The 21,404-nt window shown below is 39.8% G+C and overlaps 1 protein-coding gene across 2 annotated transcripts in view; it reads left to right on the top strand.

The window, feature by feature from the left end:
• DHRSX (dehydrogenase/reductase X-linked) overlaps positions 1-21,404 on the top strand; it is a 172,170-nt gene that overhangs the window by 41,618 nt on the left and 109,148 nt on the right. For both annotated transcript variants that reach the window (XM_050904000.1, XM_050904007.1), the window contains one exon: positions 10,273-10,341. In XM_050904000.1, coding sequence (XP_050759957.1) covers positions 10,273-10,341 — 69 coding nt within the window. The remainder of the gene's footprint in view (positions 1-10,272; positions 10,342-21,404) is intronic.

Here is a 21,404-nt window from a genome sequence, read left to right as displayed (position 1 = left end):
AGTGCTTTTACAGCTTCTTCCTTTCCAGTCCCAGCACTGGTGCACAAGACTCCTTTCTCCCACTGATGGTCTCCCTCTGTGGATGCCGCTTGCCCTGCCCTCAGCCTCTCGCTGGGAAAAAGGTTGGCGTGAATGCTGAAATGATGAAAGTAGTTTTCTACGGGCTTGTTTGATAGATTTCATTGAGACTTTTTGCCAGGCTGCGATAGCATTACTCACGGTCAGCAGGGCTTTTACTTCAGGAAAATCTCATGATAGACAGTGGACCGCTGGTAGGGAAAGCTACTGCCAGTGGTGAGTCTTCAGAGTCAAGCCACACTGGGAGCTCCTGCTCCCTCCTGTGCAACTTACTACTTGATAAATAAGCTTGCAATTTCATTTTCAGAGAGAGAAGGTAAATGACACACCATTTTTGGTGCCTACTGACCAGTGACTGATATTGAAGATGGTGTTTTGTGTGCACTTACAAATAAATATGCTCCTAACAATAAGGACAGTGAAAATCAAGACATCCCAGTCATTTTTATGACCCCCCAGTCATAAAACCCAGTAGGTTCAGCTCTGGTTCACAGTGTTGGCCACAGTTTTGTGAGTCTGAATTTAGACTGATTAGAAGCGTAAACTCTTCATATTCCTTCCATCCTTCATCACTGGGGTTTGATTTTAAGAGGATTCTGTGAGTGTATGTTAAAATTGTTGACTTTAAAAAAAGGGAGCTTCAGTTTGATTTTTCCTTTTTTTCTCAGTACATTAATAAAAGAAGGCTGGAAAAAAATGTGTGATAATATCTAATATAGAAGCTTTGATAATCCTGTCTGATAATGGTGAATGAAAATCAAAAGATTTCCAGCTTGATAGTGTTACACATATGCTGCTTGGTATAAAACACCAGGTTCAGGACAATGTAATCAATCTTTAGTGTCTGAGTATATCAGTGTCACAATTTTCTAAGACAGGCTCACATTCTGAAGGAAACAGTCTCATTATATTTCTATATATGCATATATATTCAAGTGACTTATTTGAGCCATGCAATTTTGGCATAAATAAATGTAGTTCCATCACCAGACTCAGCACTTCTGTGTGACCTCTGTAAGCCCTGCAGGAGACCAAGCAAGAGATATTTCTGTCACCTCTTTCATTCACGTTAGTTTCCAATTTTCAAGCTGGACTCTCTGCACTATAAATCAGATAATTCTTATATTGTATAATACTACAAAGTGACTTTAGAAGGATAATTAAACCCTATCAAGATGGTGCAATTGTTCATTTTCAAAGACAGTTTGATTTAATTTCAATTACTGAAAATTTATATGGGATACTTTAATAGTCTTTTCTCACTATACATAGATGTATTAGATGCTTGAGTTATAATTTTTTCTAGAAAAGTATTTATCTTCCTAATTTTAGCCAGTTTTTTTTAGGCCTGAATGAGTTGTAGCGTTAGTCAGGAAGTGTCAAAATGTTACCAGCCTTTTAAAAGTGGGTGATGGTTTCCTTTTTCTAGTATGAACATTAAGATAATGCATGCAGATTGCCTTATAATTGTCATTCAGTTCAGTTTTTAACACATCAGTACACTGTAATCAGGGTTATGAAAAACTCTACTTACAGTGCTGTGTGTTATTTATACACTATGCGTGTGCACACAGACATACACAGCCTTCCAAATCTGTAAGAATTTTGTCGAACACTTTATCCCTAATTTCTGTTTGAAGACTGTCACTGTCCTTGCTTTAAAAAGACTTTTTCCTCTTTAAGAAATGTATTTGTTTATGTTTATTCATTTTGAACATTCCACCTGTAAAATTTATAGGTTTCTTTTATAATGGGCAGTGGTTTAAGACTACTTATTTATGAACAAACTCGTTACAGCATTCCTTGGGACGTTTGAAACTATTATTAAAATAGTGACAAACATCTGAAAAGACACTTAAAGCACAAGAATTCTCTTTTGGGCAGTAATCTCAAGTAGAAATGTAACTCAATCAACTGTGCAGGTGTATTGCATAATAAAACACTTTGATTAACTGAGCTCAACTGTCATGTGGATGAGAGAGATTTGGGTTGATATGGTTTGCTTGGATTTCTAGAAATCTTAAAGCAAAGTTCTTAAGGTTGTTAAGGACACTACACAGCCCAAAGGATAAGTACAAATGCCATTACATTCATACAATAACATTGCATGTTATGACAGAACATAGACATAAATGTTTATTTTCTTAGTAGAGAGGGTGTAACCACTGGAGTTCAACAGGGATACGTGTTAGAACCCACGCTTTCGATGTATAATTTTAGAGGAGGAGCAAATAGTGAAGTGACAAGTCTTTCAAATTGTGTTAAATTATTCAGGGTAATAAAGACCAGGGACATGCGTGAAGAACTGCAGGAAGACCATAAGAAGCTGAGCGTTAAAAGGCATGTGCAATTCAATGTAGATCAATATGGAGTGATGGACATGGGGAAAAATCTTAACTCCAGAAAAAGAAATGATGGGTTCTGTGTTGACCATCGTCACTTTGGAGGAAGATCTTGGGGTTGAAGTAGCTTGTTCTATGAAAACTCACTGCTCAATAGCTTGCAAAACCCAAAACAATATTAGAAATTTTTAGAAAAGCAACAAACAAAACAGACAACATGAGTTGATTCAACTGTATGATTCCTTTGTGTGCCAGCACCTTAAATGTTGTGTTGAGTTTTGGTCTGCTTATTTCAAAATGGATAGCATAAAAATGTAAAGGGTTTAGAGGAAAACAAGCTTATCAAGGGTATGGAGAAGCACCCTTATGAGGAACAACCAAATGGTCTTGGAGTCTTCAATCTGAAAATGTGTTCTGTACAGGCAACCACTGTTCACTGTCTCTTCTAAAAGAAGTATGTAAAATGAGCAGCTAAAAAGATACAGTGCTTATGAATAGTATGGAGATTATTGCAAACTCAGTATAAATATAGTACCACCCATCAGAAAAGAAATTAAAACAGTCTAAAACAAGCCACTGTGATTAAAAACAAAATCCCTCAATAGCATAAAAGTATTTCTGGACTAGTATCTTCTGCATAGGACCTTAGTATTGGAGAAGTGTAAGGTGGGCAAATATGAGTGTTGGGCAGTTTTAGGAAGGATGTTGTGCATAGTCCAGTAAGTGTGATTTTTATATTGAAAAAAATGTCAGGCATTATAAAAAATACAGAGTTAAATACGTGATGATAAATTTTGGAAGAGTTAGTGCAGTTTTACTAGACATTTATTTAATTTATTCATTAAGCATTTATTAAATGCTTTGAAGAATTCAACAACTGTGAATTAATTTAATCTTGATTTTCAAAAGCTTCTGGCAACGTTCATGCCAAAAGATTTTAAAGTGGCTAGCTTGTCTTGAGATAAGAGAAAGATCTCTTGTAGATTAGTAACTGATTAGGAGACAGAAAACATTATTTAGGAATTATTTGTCAGCTTTGGGATGGGGTAAAAGGACTCCTGATCCCATAGGCATATGTTCAGTACATTTATAAAAGATAGATGCAGAAAAAAGGGTGAACAGTGAGATGGTGCATTTTGCGCAAATGTGTTTAGGATAGTCAAATTAATTTGACTATTGATAATTAAGGGATTTGAGCTTCTGACACACAAGGAGAGGCTGAGAGAGCTGGGACTGTTCAGCTTGGAGAGGAGAAGTCTCAGGGGGACCTTTTCCATGTGTATAAATACCTGATGGGTTCAGTAAAGAAGATGGAGCCAGGGTCCGCTCAGTGGTGCCCATGACTGGACAAGAGGCAATGGGCACAAACCAAAACACAGGAAATTTCATTTAAGCATAAGAAAACACTTTTTTACATTGAGGGTAGTCAAACACTGGCACAGGCTGCCCAGAGAGGTTGTGGAGTCTCCATCCTTGGAGATACTCAAAACCTGACTGGACATGGTCCTGGGCAACTGGCTGTAGCAGGGAGTGGGACTGGATGGTCTCCAGAGGTACCTAGTGAAATCTTAACTACTGTGAAGAATGGAGAATAATCCCACACTATTGAATGGCTGGGTTATGAAGGGATGGATAAATACAGAGCGTCAGTAAATGCAAATACTGCATATGAGGAAAAACAACCACACCTATATATTTACAATAATAGGATCTAAAGTAACTACTACCACTCAAAAAAAAAAAAAAAATTGTGATTTACTGTTGAAAGCTCTCTGCACAACATCTTCGATATTTAATGCCAGTCATAAAGGCAAATAAAGTCTTTATTACTTAGCAGGAAAGAAGATGAAAACAGGACAGGAAGCATCCCTCTTCCTTTGTAGAAATCATTGGTTCATCCTGTTGTGGATACTCAAAAGGAGTCTGGTAGAACTGGAAAAAAAGAGAGAGGGATGGTGAGGATGGGATGGCTCTGTGCAAGGTGGGGCTAATAAAGGTTCTTCCGCTTGCAAACAGGTGACTGAGGTGTGATATCATACAATTATGAATGGTATAGAGAAAGTGAACGAGAAGTGGTTATTCCCTGTCTTATTGTACACAAAGTAGAGAACATCCAACAAAATTAAAAAACCCCAAACTACTGAAGTACAACCTTTTAAATGTAATTAAGTGTGTCATTAATTCACAGAGCCTGTTGTCCCAGAACCCTTTGGTGGCCAAGCGCTTGAATGAATTGAAAGTGCAATTAGATGAAGTAGTGGAGGATTGGTTCATTGAGGGGCTAGGTGTGAGCTTTGATTCAGGGAGTCTCTGAAACTTCTTGCTACTGGGAGAGTGTATTGGAAAATACCACTCCTAGACTGAATGCTGTCACTTACACCTTTTCCTTAAGCACCTGCTACAGGTTATTGTTGGAAACAGGGCACTTGTCTAGATGTGTCTTTGGTTTGATAAACAGGGTCATTCTTAACTTCTTGTTGGAACAGCTGGGTTGCTGAAACCTAGGGCAAGAATGATTATTTCTTTTCTCTTTGCAAACTGACATCCTCCTCCTTACTCAGTTTTGCTTCTTTTCTCAAAGGAACACTTACAACAATATTTTTGCCTTTCATGTAAAAAAGGCATGTATTTAATTGTGACTGCTGTATGATGAACTGGATGACAAAAGATGTGTGGTATCTCTAGGCATAAGGAAACTTTGTATCACTTTCTCAATTTTTTCATACCAGGTTACATCCTTATACCTAGCTTTATTGAATAACAAATTTATGACTTGGAAGTTTTATGGGTGAGACCCAAGATCTATATTCCTTTTTCCTAAAGATTTATTTTTTTTTTTTAAATTGAAGACACTATAGATTCCTTTAAAAAACACCCATATTGTACTGAGTTCGAATTTCGCATCCTCAGAACTTTTTGGGGGCAGTCATTCCTCTCTCTTAGGCATATGCTATTTGTTGTGCAGTGCCATGCACACTCACAAAATCATAATCCTCATAACACCAGCTGATAGGACTTTGTTTCTCTCTTGAGGCTTTGGGTGCCCTTGCAAGCCCTGTCTTCAGGCTGGTGCTCCAATGAAATCAGTTCCCCTTCCATCATAATGAGGATTATGCTACTCTGAGGAGGCACCTTAATTCAAATTTCCAGTTGGAATCTTTTTTATATTCTGTTGCACAAAGACACCTAACCATCACCCTCTGCAACTCCTTAATCAGATGGTATACATTTATACAGAATTTATTGCCATACCACCAAGCTTCTTGTGGTAATGCACATATGCATTAGAGTTTATGGGCACCACTTCTAAACGTGGATTACTTGAAGTAATCGGGGGGAGTGGGAGGGCCATGGGGCAGGCTGTGAACGCTGGAAAGTTGTTCATCGTTTCAGGGATTAACTGATACGTAATTATGGCTAAATAAGTCAAGGGATGAGCATTTATCTCAGGTAGACAGGTTCCCCAGGCACTGGTGAATGAGGAGGTCGCACTTGCCAGAGGCTGGGGTGTGTGGGGAGGGCTGGGAGGTGATGTGCCGGCAAGGCTGCCCTGCCGCCAGGCAGCTCACCCCTGCCTCCCCTCCTGGGGTTCGCCGCAGCAAGGTTTATCGCAGGCTGAGGGGTGCCTTGGTGCACAGTGTGGCTCTCGGGCTCCAGGCTGGAGGGGTTGGGTCTTTCTCTGGACCACTGCGTCCTGGGTAGTTCGCATCTTCTTGGTGTTCATCTCAAAAAGTTTTCAGTTGTGTTTTGTTTTTGTGTTATCTTGCTGAAAGTCGGGAAATTCTCCCCCTGCTAACTTTGGTAAGCAAGGGCTTTTTGGTTTTGTGGGTTTATTCTCTCCAGGCAACCTTAAGCTTTGCAGGCGGTATCGTTATTCATAGACTATTTTAAATTTCTTTGTAATGCCCTGCAGTACGTTCCCTTGAGACATCAAGATTGCAAATTCCTATTTTTGCAAAACACCAATTGGAAAAGATCTTGCTTTTTTATCAGGATCAATTTTGTACATAAATTATGAGCGTGAGTAGCAATTATGCTTTTGGAGAGATTTTCACATTCAAAGAAATTAAAAATATTGTATAAAGAATACATATAGATGTATCAGGACCCCTTAACTAGCGATAGTGTAAATGTTTCCCAGCCATGCTGGGTTTGTATGGGCTGTGTTTTTGCCATCCTTATTCAGGCTGAGTAATCCTCTGTGATAATTCTATTGAAATCCCTGAAATAACTTTCAGAGTTAGGATCTACTTAAGTGATTAAGATGACAGAGCCTGACCTTTAGGGTAAGATCCAAAGCCTGTTGCTGCTGATAAGAATTTTTCTATGTACTTCTGTGGTGGCTTTAGATCAACGTGCTTTGACTTCTGGTGTTTGTGTAGATCAGTGTTGAAGAGGAGAGTCAATTTTTTTGACTAAAAGTTGTATTTAAATCTATTTTCCATTTTTTTTTCAACATGAATTTCAGTATTTTACTAAGAATTAGGATTTTTCATGCCATTAAAATGACATCTTATTTTATACAGGTGCATCCATTCAGACTTGAGTTTATTTTTATGTTATGAGCTTTATTTTCAGAATCGATTGTAGTCAGCATTGTTATTGAATGACTCACCTGAATTTTTCACTATTCTATAGGGAGTAAGTAGAAGAAAAACATCAGATAGGGCGCTGAACAGCTTGCATAAACAGTTCTTGAAACAACTGTATCTATTTTGAGTTCCCAATAGACACTTTAAATTAGCATGAAAAGCAAGATTATTACGGTTTTGGGTACTTTGATGATCTAAGCTCTCAAGACATTGAATCCCTTTTTTTCAGAGCTTTTGTTCAGATTCCCTCACGGCATAAAAAACATGGTCTGTCTTCCCTTTCTTATCCTTCCCTCCAAACCACTTGAATCCAGAGTAGGCAGATCTTACACTACAGATGCTGTAGCACTTAAAATGGATAAATTCTGGCATGGATAAATTCTGGCATGTTGAACTTATGAAAATTATGGTGAATCATTGGCAAAAAGTCCAGCCAGAGGATTCTCCTGTGTATCACAAAGTTTTTTAAAGAATCACTACAAATATGCTACTGAGGATCTAAACCAGCTGATGGTGGTAAGAATTTGACCCTTGTATAGTAAACTGTCCCTCTCCTTAGTTTAGAGTGCTGTACTCCTGTTCAGTACACGTGAAGGTTGTGCCCTTTAGTGACCCATCTTCATCAAGAAGATACACGTTATTTTTGATTTTTCCCAACCTAAAGCTGATTGTATTAGCTTGGTGACTTAATAGGCATTTTTTGAATTTTGAATAATTAATGTAGCACTTAAAAGGAAGTTGTTCTTTTTCGTGCCTACCACTCACTTTGCTTAGAGGATCCCAGAAGGATGTTCTAGAAGAGAAGCAGTACAACAGTGCAGTGTCCCTTTCCTCTCTCACCCATCCTCAGCAAGGGGATGCTGACCTCCTTAAGCTAACTCAGAAGCATAGATTACTCTCCCACTCTTACTGTATCTTTTTGATATATGTGTCTTTGAACTTTTTGTAAGAATTTTGGTCATTTGTTCAGTGTCGTTATTCTTTCTTACAGGATTTTCTTTGAAACAAGTATTTCAAAAGCCTTTATTACAGTAGCAGCTTTCACTGAGGCTATTTGAATTTTGTGATACTCCAGCCTCCAGAACCTGGTTTTCAAACTCTGTTGAATTAGGCTGGAAACAGACATCTGAAGTGACTGTTCAGCAAAATAATTATTTTTTCCCAGTGGTCTAGAGTGAAAAATATGCAAATATGAATAAAATGAGCTCATTTGGAAGGCACTGAGCTTTAATGAATAACCATTTATAGAACAGCAAAATAAAGCAAATTAAAATTTGTTGTGAACACAAGCTCTTTTAAAAGAACAAATTAAGTGAACATACTGGCACTGGAGGCTTTAATAAGCCTGTTCTCTGCATGAGGAGTGCTGAATGAAAGAGGAATCAAATAAGACCTTCACAGAATTGGCACCAAAGTATTTTTGTTTCTAGCCTAACTCTATCCAGCGTGGTAACACACTGAGTTTGAAATCTTACTCTAGTACATCACTTGAGGTGAAACAGTGAGGAAAATTGATCTCTTGCCCATAACCCCTGTGCACAGATTTCCCCAGAAATGGCAGTTTCACTGGAGGGTTTGTTTGTTGATGCTGCATCTATATCTGGAAATTAGCATCAAGCTGAATGTTTCTGTTCTGTACAAGGCTGGATGGTTTTAAAGAGGAAAAAAAACAACAGAAAGAAGAAAATACTGCAAATGTCTGCTTTGTTGTTTGTTTTTTTTTTTTCCTTTTCTTTCTTTCTTGGTCAGTCTGAGCAATATAATTCCATAGTTAATGGAATTTATAGAGATTTAATTTATAATAATAATAATATAATAAAACTATAAATAAATAAAATAAAAATAAATATAATAATTTAGAGAGAACAGTTGTAGACCAGTATGACTCTTGGTTTTATGTGAGAACTATTTTCTCTCTAGTAGCTGGAATGCTAAATGTCTTTATTTTGGCTACATTTATGTAAATATTGAGTCTTCCTGCATATCATGAAAACAAATATGTGTTGCAAATCATTGTTTTTTACTGCAGAAGCACAGCAAAAACTCCATCCTCCAAAGAATGCATTAGCCTGCCTCCTCAAAGTGGTCAGGTTGTCCCAAAGATCTCCATTCAGTGCTCTGAGCCTTCAGCTAGTGCAACCGATGGATGACACATGATCTGTCTCAAAGGGCTTACTCTCACTTTTTGAACACATTCTCTGTGAGTTCAGATGAATCCAGTTTAATAGCACCATAAAGCATGTTCTAACATCTTAAATACGAGCATGTACCAACTAACGTAAGCAGGAGGTTGAACCAGATGACCTCCTGAGGTCCCTTCCAACTTCAACTTACTCTGTGAAGCTGTGATTCTTTCCTTGTCTTTGATAGAGCTGATTCACTGTTACTAAAAAAGAGTGAGAAAAAAAGTGGAAAACCTGAAATTAGCTAACAAGTGAATGAGAGGACAGGACACTTGTAGAGCAGCACAAGATAAAGCCTGTATAGAAACCAAAGCAGAGGCTTATATAATCAGGAAAAGAAGGCAGCAACTTCATGACATTCATAAGGGATATCAGTATTTATATCCAATTTAGATAATAAACAATAGGTATTTTGTTGTGTTGTGCTATGGAAAATGTTTGTGAATGGATAAATGGAATGTTGAACTTAATTTAAAAAAATTAACTTGTACTACCAAGCGCAATATTTTGTTTGTGCTTGTGTTTTTTCCTTTGATGTAAGTTATTATAAAAAAATTGCCAAACAAATGTCGGACAATTATTAACTGTCCACCTAAGCTGAACGGCACAAAAGGCATTTATTTGATGCTTATTCACATTTTACATTAGCGCTAGTAAAACTTTTCCTGAGCATTTGGGCCAGAGTAGTGGGGCTTTTCCTCCAACTGTGGAAGTCTTCATTTTGGAAAAAGAGCGAGGGGAGGTCCGCTATAACCTATAGTGAAGCTTTTGTAGAATCTGGACGTGATATAATTCACTTGGCTCACAGATTCACATCTCAGTTCTGCTGGTCCAGCCAGCAGATGGTCCTGTCTTGTATGAATAAGCGAGATAAACAGGCAGAACTCGTGTGAACAGCAGTGCATTTGTACAGCCCTCTTCAAAAACCTCTCCTGCCTGACAGTAACGAATCATGCCTTTTCACCTAAAACTTCATACTGGTTTTACACTGTGGTTAGCACTTCATAGTGGCGTGCTTGTATTCACTGTCCTTAAGTTGATTGCATCGCTGATTTTCCATTTTCTGTATTGTAACAGCTGGAAACAGTGAGAATGAGGGCCAAGAAGCGGTGAGGAAAATACAAGGAGAAACTTTGACCGGAAAAGGTACCGAACTATATCCTTTTCTTTAACGAACTCTTTATTCCTCTCTTTTTGCTGGCATCTTCTTTTATATGAGGTCCTCTTGTGTATTGTTAAACTTTTTTTACTTTGGGGAAACTAATTCTTAAAGTAAATCTGACACAGGGGTAAAATGAGTAGGATATTTTTTAAAAAATGTTTTCAGTTTTGTTTGACTTCTTTACTGTGTGTCATTGCAAAAGGGCTGCCTGCAAGTTACAATCTGCCTGCATGTGTGTATGGGCACAATGATTTAATAGCTGGGCAGAAAATCAGAATACTAGTCATTTCTGCTGAGGGGAGGATGACAGCAGGTAAGAGTGGGTGTGCTCTCTTCCATTGCTGGTCTTGCCTCCCATCATGTGTATAATCCCATTAAAAAAGTGGGGTTTTTGGGAGGTAAGAGGTTTCTAAAAGAACAAGGCTGCCCAATTGGGTTATTTGACACATGTCAAGAGCTTATAATCCTTCACAAAATAAAACTGTTTTCTTAAAAATAGATGGAACTTTCATATCAAGCCAAATTTCCTATGTTTTTGCAGTTCTTCTGTTTTTTTCTTTTAATCTGATGAGCGATTATGTTGAGGGAGGCATAAAGAGAGCATAGCTTGATAACTATGAGAAAAGGCATATTGCGCACTATCTGCTGTGCGATTATAATTTGCAATTTATGATACAGCTTAGTGCATCTAACATTTCCATCTCTTGGATTCACTGGGTGTAGTTCCTAGTAGTGTATGATGATTCACTGCTACCACTTTGATGTATCATTTCTTGGCAAAATAATAGGGCAGTGCTGCTACTCCACCCTATTTAGGATCTTCATGGCTTCTTCTGAGATCTGATTCTGTTTTTGTGCCTCTAATAATTACTGTTATGATGATCAAAATACGTTAATTATTGTGTTAAAAAAACCTTTCATTAAGATTTATCTTTTGACTTAAATAAATGTGCACCCATCGTAGCCTCAGGATACATGTATGCTAGTTAAAAGCATCATAAATTAAGGCATAGTCAGAAGGATCATGAAAGGAAAAAGGTAATTATTACATCGTTTAAATCTTTTGCTGGAAGTTTCTGTACAGAGACCAAAACCATTTGGAATTAATTAGGTCACGTGACCTGCGTGAAGCTGAATAAACCAGGGTCTGTCTTATTTTCTCACATCTGTGTGATCACAGGCTTTTCTAGCACCTCAGTCTTTCCTGATTTTTGTGAACAAAGTAAGCTCTAACCTTCAGTTATAAACTTTATCAAGATACAGCTGGCAGTTTGAGGATGCTGAAAGTGTATCTAAAGTTGACTGAAGTTGTTCCTCATTGTAATTATAATGACTGAGGCTTTAGTAATCTCAGGTCCTGGTAGATTTGGCCTAAAAACAAACTGGAAGAGTATTGCCTTTTCAGAATTTATCACTGATTGAGGGATATTTGTATCTACAAGTGCATTATCCTGTACAAAGGACTTGTGCGAGTCTGAGCAGCGGTCCTGTGTTACTGCTTATCAATGAATTTGCACTTTGCTTTGTAATGGGATGTGTGTGCAGATACTGTGACCAAGACTAGGCTGTGCGGACGTATCACCTTTTCAAAAGCTACAGTTCAATATCTGTTTAGTCACTGCATAAAAACTTTATCAGATATCTTGACCTTTTTCTTCCCCTTTTTTTTGAGCATTTTTCGCGGCCCATATGAAAAAACTGCTTACAGAAACTGTTCCCATCTGGAATATTGGACTCTTGAAGGAGAACTACTCAAAACAGTATTGCTGGGCAGCCAGCGTGATCAAGGATTGGCACAATATAGCTGTCCTGCTTTCACTATGGACAAACTATAGGAGTGGGTGCCATCAGTTTGCTATCCAGATCTCAGATCTCTAATAACAAGGAAAATCTCCTTGCTTGTTAGCTGATTAGACAGCAAAAGGGAGCAAGAGACATTGTCATCTCCTTGTTGCCTGGCTGAGCCATACATAGCACAAACATCCCCAAAGACAGCTCTGGGAAAAGGCCAGGCTTGAGGAATGCATGTAATTACAGTGTTTTTAAGGCGATACTATCCTTCTACATCTTGACCCACTGTCTGTCTGGGGCTTTGTCTGCTATCTAAGGGTACGTAGCTTTACTTGACATAATCTACACTTACTTCAGGGACAAGTGAGATTCAAACCATGTACATAAGTGATTCCTGTGAAGCAGCTGATGAGCAATAACTTGTTGACAGTTTCGGAGGAGGGTAAAGGATAATAATAAAAAGGCTATGCACACAGGTAATGCTTTTTTGCAGCAGCATGGCAAGACATGAAGAAAGAACTGACAAAACTTCTGAATACAGGGAGGCAGGAAGCCTGGTTTCCCATGCTGGAGGCATTCAAACCAGAGCCAATGCCAAAAGATGGTAGAGTATTGGAGAGGAAAGCAGTTGCGGCCATTCCCCTACGAGGCAGCAATGCTAAAGGACACAGAAAATCTAAGCAATGTATCACATCACCTCTTCCTACCACCCATCCTCTCCCATAGTGCTACACCAGAAACCTTGGTTCCTTTCTCTGCTGATTCCAGACTGTTTAGGTGTCCTCCTCGGTTTTGGGTCTCTGTGCTGAGTTACTTGTTGCTAAGTGTAAAGAGGGGTGAAGGACAGCAGCAGCTGAGTGGAAGCAAATAAGGTACAAGTCCTTGGGGCATGATAGACCCAATTCACTTGACCATCAGAACCTCCTCCGTGATAAAGCAATCAAAGGCCTCAGATATCCAGAAGAGACCAGAAGAAGTGCTGCATTGTCATTCAAATTATCACATGGGCACTATTTCCAAAAGACCAAGGGCAACAGATTGCTAAGCTCTGAATCATAAAGCTGGGAGAAGCCAGAATGATGTGGGCATTTATCTTGCTTCCATTTGTTAAATTGGGAACTTGTGTTGTTAATAGTAGCAATTATATGGCTGGGAAAATTGTTGATGGCTAGGGATTGCCACAGAGATATTCTAATTGTGTAAGTCTCTGTAATTTACGCATAGGGTGTGTCTGTGTTAGTGTGTTCGTTAGATCAGGAGAGCGCTTTTCAGGCAACGCTCAACTGTTGCCCGCTTGCTTAGCACGGGTTCGCACCAGGAAGGGCACCGCAGGTCCTGACCTGGATTCTCTTTGGACAGAACTAGCCTGGGAGGTGAGCTGCAGCAGTAACAGAGCATTAGTGCACAGGAGCAAACTTAGAGCTTATCTGAACTAAGAGTCCCAGTGACTTGTAGAAGTGCCTATGTCAGGTCCCCAGCACAAAATGAGCTCTAGAGATTGACTTCTATTGATCCAAGCTGCTTGTTAATGTAGCCATAACCATAGTTACCAGTCCTGAACAAACTACATTGGGTAATGGAATTGGGAAGTTTCTGTGATAAACTCAACTCTCAATGATACTAGAAAAAATCTTTCCATGTACATAATAGAGTATGTCTCCTGACTCAGTTACCCTCAGTTTACATCTCTGCAAATGAAAGCTGGTTTTAGCTTGATGATTACATACAAATGTTGGAAACTAATATATAAACATGAATGAAAGCTTCATTCATTCCAGCATAGGTTCATGAATGCCAATGGAATCAGCAATTAGCAAAAGTTTATGCATAAATATTACTTAGCACAGTACCAAGGAAGGCTCTCACAACTGCAGTGTTGGAGCTGGATTTGTAACTAGACTCAAAGGAGAAAAAAATTAAAAGTTAGTGAGAAAACAGGGTGTAAAAGTCATATTAAGCACAGACCTCTTCAAAAGGAGAAGCCTGTGTTTAATCTCACCCAACGTTTTTGCGGCAATTCAAATAAAACCACAATTATAAAACTACGCACTAAATCCACAGCATTCATGAGACTTCCATTTGAAGCCAGGTGAGAAAGGAAGAAGAGACTTTCTCCCTCAGAGTCAGAGGAATGCAGAGGTTGGCACGGTGGCAACCAAATCGTGTCATTTACAGTCTGACCCACATCAAGATATCGTGGGCCCAGCAGTAGGAGGAATGATATCACCTTAAAAACACTGCAGTTTGCGTGCATTCAACAAGCCTGGCTTTTTCCCAGAGCTTTCTCTTGGGATGTTTGTGCTACATATGGCTCAGCCAGGGAATAAGGAGATGTCAAGGTCTCTTGCTCCCTTTTGCAGTATAACCTGCTAACGAGCACGGAGATTTTCCTTGTTATTAGAGATCTGAAATCGAAGAGTTTACCTGAAAGAAGAAGGGGTAATCTAGCCAATGGGTACCAAGCATAATTGCAGAATAACTCATGGGTGGTTACTCCACTGACGCTTGGTGCATCATGCACCAATTTTAACAAAACAGTCCACGTTTTTCTGCTCTGTACCAGACTGTTTGTGGTTGGCTTTCCCTGCAGGCTAGAGGAAGTCAGCTGCTGAGAGTTCCCAGATTCCCAAACTTTTAGATTTGTTTTTGCCCAAGAGTCAATGGTGGTATTCCCAGCAAGTGGGCCAGAGTTCTGTAAGCCAGTTCAGCAAAGACCGATGCCTTGTTAAAATGTGCAAAAATGTCACCCAGGACTTCTTCTTTGACATGGTATGTCAAAGATGTCGTTATGGAAGTGATCATCCAACCGGTCAAAAATAGTAGAAAATATTTGTGGTTGAGACTTATTTTCTATAAGTGTGCATAAGCATGTGTGAGTTTATGCTTGCTTGTGTCAGATTTGCTTTTCATGGTGTAGTTTTGAGGTGTAAAAGCATAACATCCTGAGCTTGTGGCAAGACCTGACGTGGCTACTTTGTCCCTTCTACCACATCCTGCCATTGGCATATTCTTTCTCTACCACTGCTGATGCTGAAAGACCTGTGGGATTGGTTTAAAGGGTTTCCTAGTAATAACAACACAGTTTCCATCTACGTGGTTTCTTTTTTCATGTTGGTGCATTATCTCCAGTGCTTACTTTGGCAGGTCAAGGACTGCCCTCAGTTAGATTTGTACAACTGAACACCAGGCTCATGAAGACATCTTGAAAGACAGGGTGGTGATACGAGCGATGAGTAAAGAAGTCTTGATTTGACAGTACGCTACTTTGCAGGACCCTGCGTGGAACTGCAGAGCTCTTCTGCTTTGTCACTTGATGACGGGTACAAGAACCTTGCCTAAACATTAAGATTTCTTTTCTTTCCATAGCCTCATCTAAGATTATATCAAGTATATTCAAGCCATATGAAAATATTTGAATCTTGAAAAATATCGGATGTGTTAAACTTAATCTAAGTGTGTAAGGACTGGATCCTTCACGTGCTCAAGGGACGGAAGACCCCTTTCTAGAGTCCAAGAAAGTAATGCAGGGGCTAATACAGTTTCTCTGTGCTCATAGCACTTATGTCCCTTACCCAGTAAAGTTGGCGACTTTTTGCTCTGCATTAAGAAGGGAAGATTTTAATCCACAGAAAGGTATCTAAAGAGCCCTGTGATAAAATCATTTAGGTGAATAGTTTGCAAATCAATTGTCCTGCTTTTCTGTTTGTTTTATGTAATACTTTGATGCAAAAACATGGTTAAATGCATTAAGCCTGTGCTTACAGACATTCGAAACAATAGAGAATCCCCTATTTTTTGTGTTTCTTAAGACACCTTAGAAATTGAGTTGTCATGTTAACAGGGTGGCAATTCAGACATTAAAAGCAATACGAATATGGTTCACAGAGCTAAAAATGAGCTGCAGATCTGGACAGTGAGATGGAGAGAAAGTCTTTCAAATGTAAAATGTATTCATAACGCAGGCACAAGCTCTGCCTGTTAGTTTCCTAAATTCCCATTTCCATTGGAAATGTGAAACATATTTCATTAACAGGCTCTGCCACTAGGAAACATGATTTTCTCTTATTTAAATTATTTCTAATTGAAACTTAGAGACAAAGAAGTGCACAGGTGTAGCTGTAGGCAGAATAACAAAGTCCTTTCAGATGTCTTGAAACCATTTTCTGACTGTAAATCACTGAAGCTTTGTGTGACTAATGGGACTGGAGCTCCGAGGTTAGGATTTTGCTGATTGTGCTGCCCTACTGAAGGCAATCCGGAGAAAGGGAATTTCAAAATGAAATTGCCCCTGCAAGGCCTGAAAAAGCTCCCATTTCACCCTTTTACAGGGCTTTGATCCTCTTTTATGTACCTGTAGAGCCATGATGTCAAGCAGTGGCTGGATAGAGGTGCTCCTGGGTTTGACACCTCCCATAGTATGCCATTATTTCTTTCGGCTCGAGCAGTAGTTGCAGCCGGGTTGCGTGAGCTATTTCCAGACCTTGTCTGGCCTCGAGAAAATTGCCAGCAAATACTGAAAGACAAAGCCAAGAAAAAGGCAATTTGTTTTCTCTCTGGAATGCTTTCATAGCTCTCTTCCAAGATCTACTTTATACAGTCCTACCTTCCATGAGTTACACGTAGGGCTTTAGAAGTTACTTTGCTTATAACAAGTAGAATATTTTCTGTGGAAATGCCATCAGCTTCTGCGCTAGGGATTCAGCTGCCAGGAGCACGGAGAACTTGCAGCCTGAATTAAACATGGGAAAAGCAGTGCCTATATTTGAAGCACTGACGGGCTCTGCGCGTAGCCTTCCAGGTGTGAGTTGCACGTGAAGCAACAGACTGCGGTGTACCTGAGTGTGCGGGCAGTGCTGGTCTTTCCTTGTCAGCTCCGTCCTTGCAGCAGTATGGCGAGGCTCCAGAGGGAGCACAGCCAGAGAGGAGCCTCTGCATCGCTGAAGGGCCAACACTAATGTGTCCACGCTTAACTTGCGTTTCGAGGGCCATTTTTCAATGGCAAAGAATCGAAGCTCTGAATAGATGTTCAAGTTCTTAAATGAGTTATGAGCCAGGCTCTTCCCAGCGGTGCCCAGTGACAGGACCAGAGGCAATGGGCACAAAATGCAATGCAAGAAATCCCATTTAAAAACAGAAAAACTTTTTAGGATAAGGGCTATTGGATATTGGCACAGGCTGCCTAGAGAGTTTGTAGAGTCTCCATCCTGGGAGGTATTCAAAAGCCATCTGGACACGGTCCTGGGCAAACCGGCTCCAGGTGGCCCATCTTGAGCAGGGGCTGGGACTGGACAGTCTCCAGAGATGCCTTCCAGCCTCAGCCAGCCTGTAACTCTGTAAGTCTATGAAATTTTAGCGGCCAAAACCACATGAAACCCTGTCTGCTTCATTTGTCCAGCCCTGACTACAAATACTGCAACATACACAGATTTCTGGACTACAGGGTCTTCAAGGAATTGTATCAGTGTTCATACAGTGCCCATAATAAGACTCTTCGGCACAGATAGTGGTAAGAACAGCAAAAATTTGACCATAATGCAGTCTTGGGAAAAGGATATTTGAGAAGAACTTTGGAGCGGTGTAAAGAAACCGCAGCTGTGCAGGTAAAAATTGTTCTGTGGAAACAGAGGGAAGGAGTGTAGGAACCGTGATGCTGAGAGCAATAATCTGCGTGAAAAGGCCAGGAAATATTGCCCATGACTCTGGAGCAGCTTGCCCTTCTTGTTATTTTTTTCTATGCAGGGCATAGACTAATATATTTTATTTTAAGATCTAAATTCTAAAATCTAAGTTTCAAATAAAATGTTTTCAAGATTACGTGATGCATGACATCTCTGCCACATTTTCACAATCTGAATGGAATTAGCATGCTCATGGGCACTTCGAAACCCTTCTCAGCCTATTTAAAGGCTTGCAGGAAACGTGTAATGCCAGAGCACTTTTTGTAGTCTTTTCTGGTAATTGGTGATAGAAAATCTTGCTTGTAAGAAGAAAAAGAAATACTCCTAAGGAGACTGATAAACTCTTGAATTAAGCAAAACATCTAACATGAGAATCATTAGATGTCTAATAATCATGTCTGGATTTGGATTTTTCCTCGTATATCGAGGCAATGTTTCTGGACAAGGTGACGTGAACTGTTACCAGCACCTGATTAATTTCCCCAAGGTAATGGTCAGCTGTGTTTTAGTCCTTATTTAGTCTTAACATTACGTCTGCCACTGTCTTCTCTTACCAAGATAACTGTTGACTTCAGGCTGCTTGGAAGGAGTAGCTCTTCACAGCTGATGTGACTTGAGGAGACAAAATAAATCGAATCCTCTTTCCAACATTTGGTTTGACCTAGTTGAAAAATAATCCTTGCCAGTGTTTTACCTCCCAAGCATGCAAAATGTGAGGGCCTGTGGTGAGAGAGAGATCTCCATGGGTCTGGGCAAGATTTGCTGTTGTTCTGTGTTTCCTCTCATTCTACTCCAGTCTCACTTATGCTCACACACTTAGGCCTTTTTTGAATAATTTACAGCTACTAAACTTCCTGGAACATGGATCTCATTTAAATAGTACGGTGTCTGTACTCCTTTCTCTTTAGTAATTTGATGGCATATCAAGGGAAAAAAAAAGAGATGTATGTATTGGAGGGGAGGAAAGGAAAAAATAGTATAAGGAAAAAGCAATTTCCCCTATTCAGAACTTTGTCATGGCATTTGGGGGCTTCTGAACTGGAGGTTTGTGAGAAGTTCGTTTTCCAACCTAAAATCTTGCAGGCTTTCTCCTAGCTTATATTTTACACTTGGAAGTCAGTCCATGCAAAAATCCCATGGCTCTAATTGGAACAATTTTTTGTGAAGATAGAATATTTCCTAGAGATGTGTCTGTTTTGACGGGAGTGTTTATTGGTGAAAGACAGAGAAAAACATTTTTGCACTTGTATCTGCGAAATAAAGCAGGGAAATGCCCCTGCCTGTAGAAGGGATTAACTCGAAATGTGGTAGTTTGTGTTCAGGTCAGTCCAGATCAAAGGCTTTTCATCCCAACTCGTTCTGGGTTTCTTATGTCCCAGACTACTGTACTGTCAAAAACAATCTTTGTTTTAGAATCTAGACCTTAAAATCTTGAATTAATAAGCTGCTGCTTATCAATGCTTTGTGTTGATTTGCAAATGCATGCTATAAAGGAATTTATATATTTTTTTTAAAGAATTTCACAAAGATTTTGTTTAAAACACGATTTTATTTTAAAATTGCCACAAAATAGAAATGTCCTATGGAAAACACTTCTTTCTTGTGAGTCTGAGCCTACTTACCATCAATCTGGTTTGGTTTTTTTTTTGCTTTGAGATGATGCAGAATTAATTGTTCTGTCCCAGGCTAAGTGAAGTCTTCCAATGAGACTTCCTTCAAGACTTTGTTTCTGAATGCAGAAGCAAAGCACATCTCCAGTGCCATGAAGGTCTTATGCTTTAAAACCATAGACCATAGATAATAGAGAGAGATGTCAAAAAATGTGCTTATTTGGTAGAATCGGTGCATGTCTTACAAGGCTGACGTAATGAGCGGTTCTCCTGAGAATCTTGCTCAGGCTTTTCCTCCAGTTAAGATGATCTCAAATGGCTGGCTGAAGACTGCTATATTAGAAGATATATGAAATGATTTTTTAGTCTGGAATCATAATCCTGTAGTTACCTTGACAACTACCAGTGATATATAACTACATTGTGTTTGCCTCTCCAGATGCCCTTTCAGCTGGTCCTACAGACAGAATATAGATTTTTCTTTTTTTTTTATTTGCTTGAATTGTATCTCTGGGAACATGCTATTCAGAAAGCAGCATCCTTTTCTGTGTGTCCTCCTAGCACAATAAAATAGCGTATTTGCCTTTGCTTGCAAAAGAGAACAATTTGTGGCAGTGTTCACAAATCATCCAATTAACTGCCAAACAGTGACTTTTTGTATAAATCTGAAATTCAAATCGGTGTGTTCGTGTTAACCAACCTGGGTATATGTGGAGATTAAGTCTGAATAAATCTTGAGTTTCAAGAATAGCAACTTGCATTTGCTGTGTGGGGCAGAGCAGAGTTATGTGGAATTTTTCTCCATCTCAAGGCAGTCAAAGGTAGAGAATTTAGGTCCATGTTTGCATTTATTGGTGGGAATTTGGGCCCCAAAGTGCGTTAGGGACCCAGTAACTCTGCTGGCTCCCACTGGCTATTCTGGTAGCAAATGTGTATGGAGACGGGCAGGACAACGTAGCCGCAGCAGCTTTGGGGAGCCGGCTGGAGCTGAGCTGAGAGGTCCTTCATCCCCTCTGAGCTCTCAGGTCTGCCTCCTGCCTCCTCGCGGGCAGGCTGTCCAGGCGGCAGCCTGGGGCAGAGCCCGGGGTCTCAGCCTTGTGCCGTGGGTACACAGCCTTTAATGGGTGTCTGCGGTAGAGAACTTACCTAGTCATTTTTCTGCTTGGATGAAGAAGAACTCATCAGGTGATGTAAATTGCTGGCGCCAAAGTTAACTTCATGAGGGTAGTCCAGAAATACCGTTCTTAGGCTGTGTGAAAATCTAGCCCCTATATCCTTAGTCTCTTAAATGCAATTTTACCTTTTTTCCTGAAGATAATATTTTGGAAATAAAGCCATGCTTTTGTGCTTCCAAAGTGTTTGCGTGGGGGTTATTTTCAGAAGCTGGATGCAAAAGGGCTAATCCCTCACTTCAGCTAGGAGAGTGCTACCCACCAGCCCCAAATTTAGGGGTTTGTAAGGCGGCAGAATGAGGCCAGAATGGGGAATTTAATTAATTTCCTTCAGCCCACAGTAAGAAGCACGTGCCTTGGGGAGTTTGGGTCCAGTGCAGCATGGTGGTGTGCGGGGGACAGCTGTGTAAGGAGTGGGTTGGAGCTGAAAGGAAAGAGAGCGGTTGTGGGTCTGTGCCTGCCTGCTGTCTGTCCTGTGCAGCCCCGTGGGGGATGGACCTGAGCGGTGCTTGTCCTGCTGCCTGGCTTCACGGACCCTTTCCACAAGCTGCCATCGCAACTGCCCAGAGAGACCTTTTAAAACACACCATCTTCTGGTAGTCACAGAGGATAAAAATTAGTGCTGTTTTTCCTTCAATTTCTTTTTAGCACCAGGTGAGATTATATGTAACTGAGGAGACAAGAATTCAGTCTCAGAGGGATTGTATAAATTTACACTACCAGCAGTAAATTATTCTTTGACTTGGAAAATAGATTTTTTATTGATCCTTTTTATTTTTAATACACTGTGACAATT

The sequence above is a fragment of the Gymnogyps californianus genome, chromosome 1 (assembly GCF_018139145.2).
Source record: "Gymnogyps californianus isolate 813 chromosome 1, ASM1813914v2, whole genome shotgun sequence".
Classification (NCBI taxonomy): domain Eukaryota; kingdom Metazoa; phylum Chordata; class Aves; order Accipitriformes; family Cathartidae; genus Gymnogyps; species Gymnogyps californianus.
This window is presented reverse-complemented; position numbering and strand designations above follow the sequence as displayed.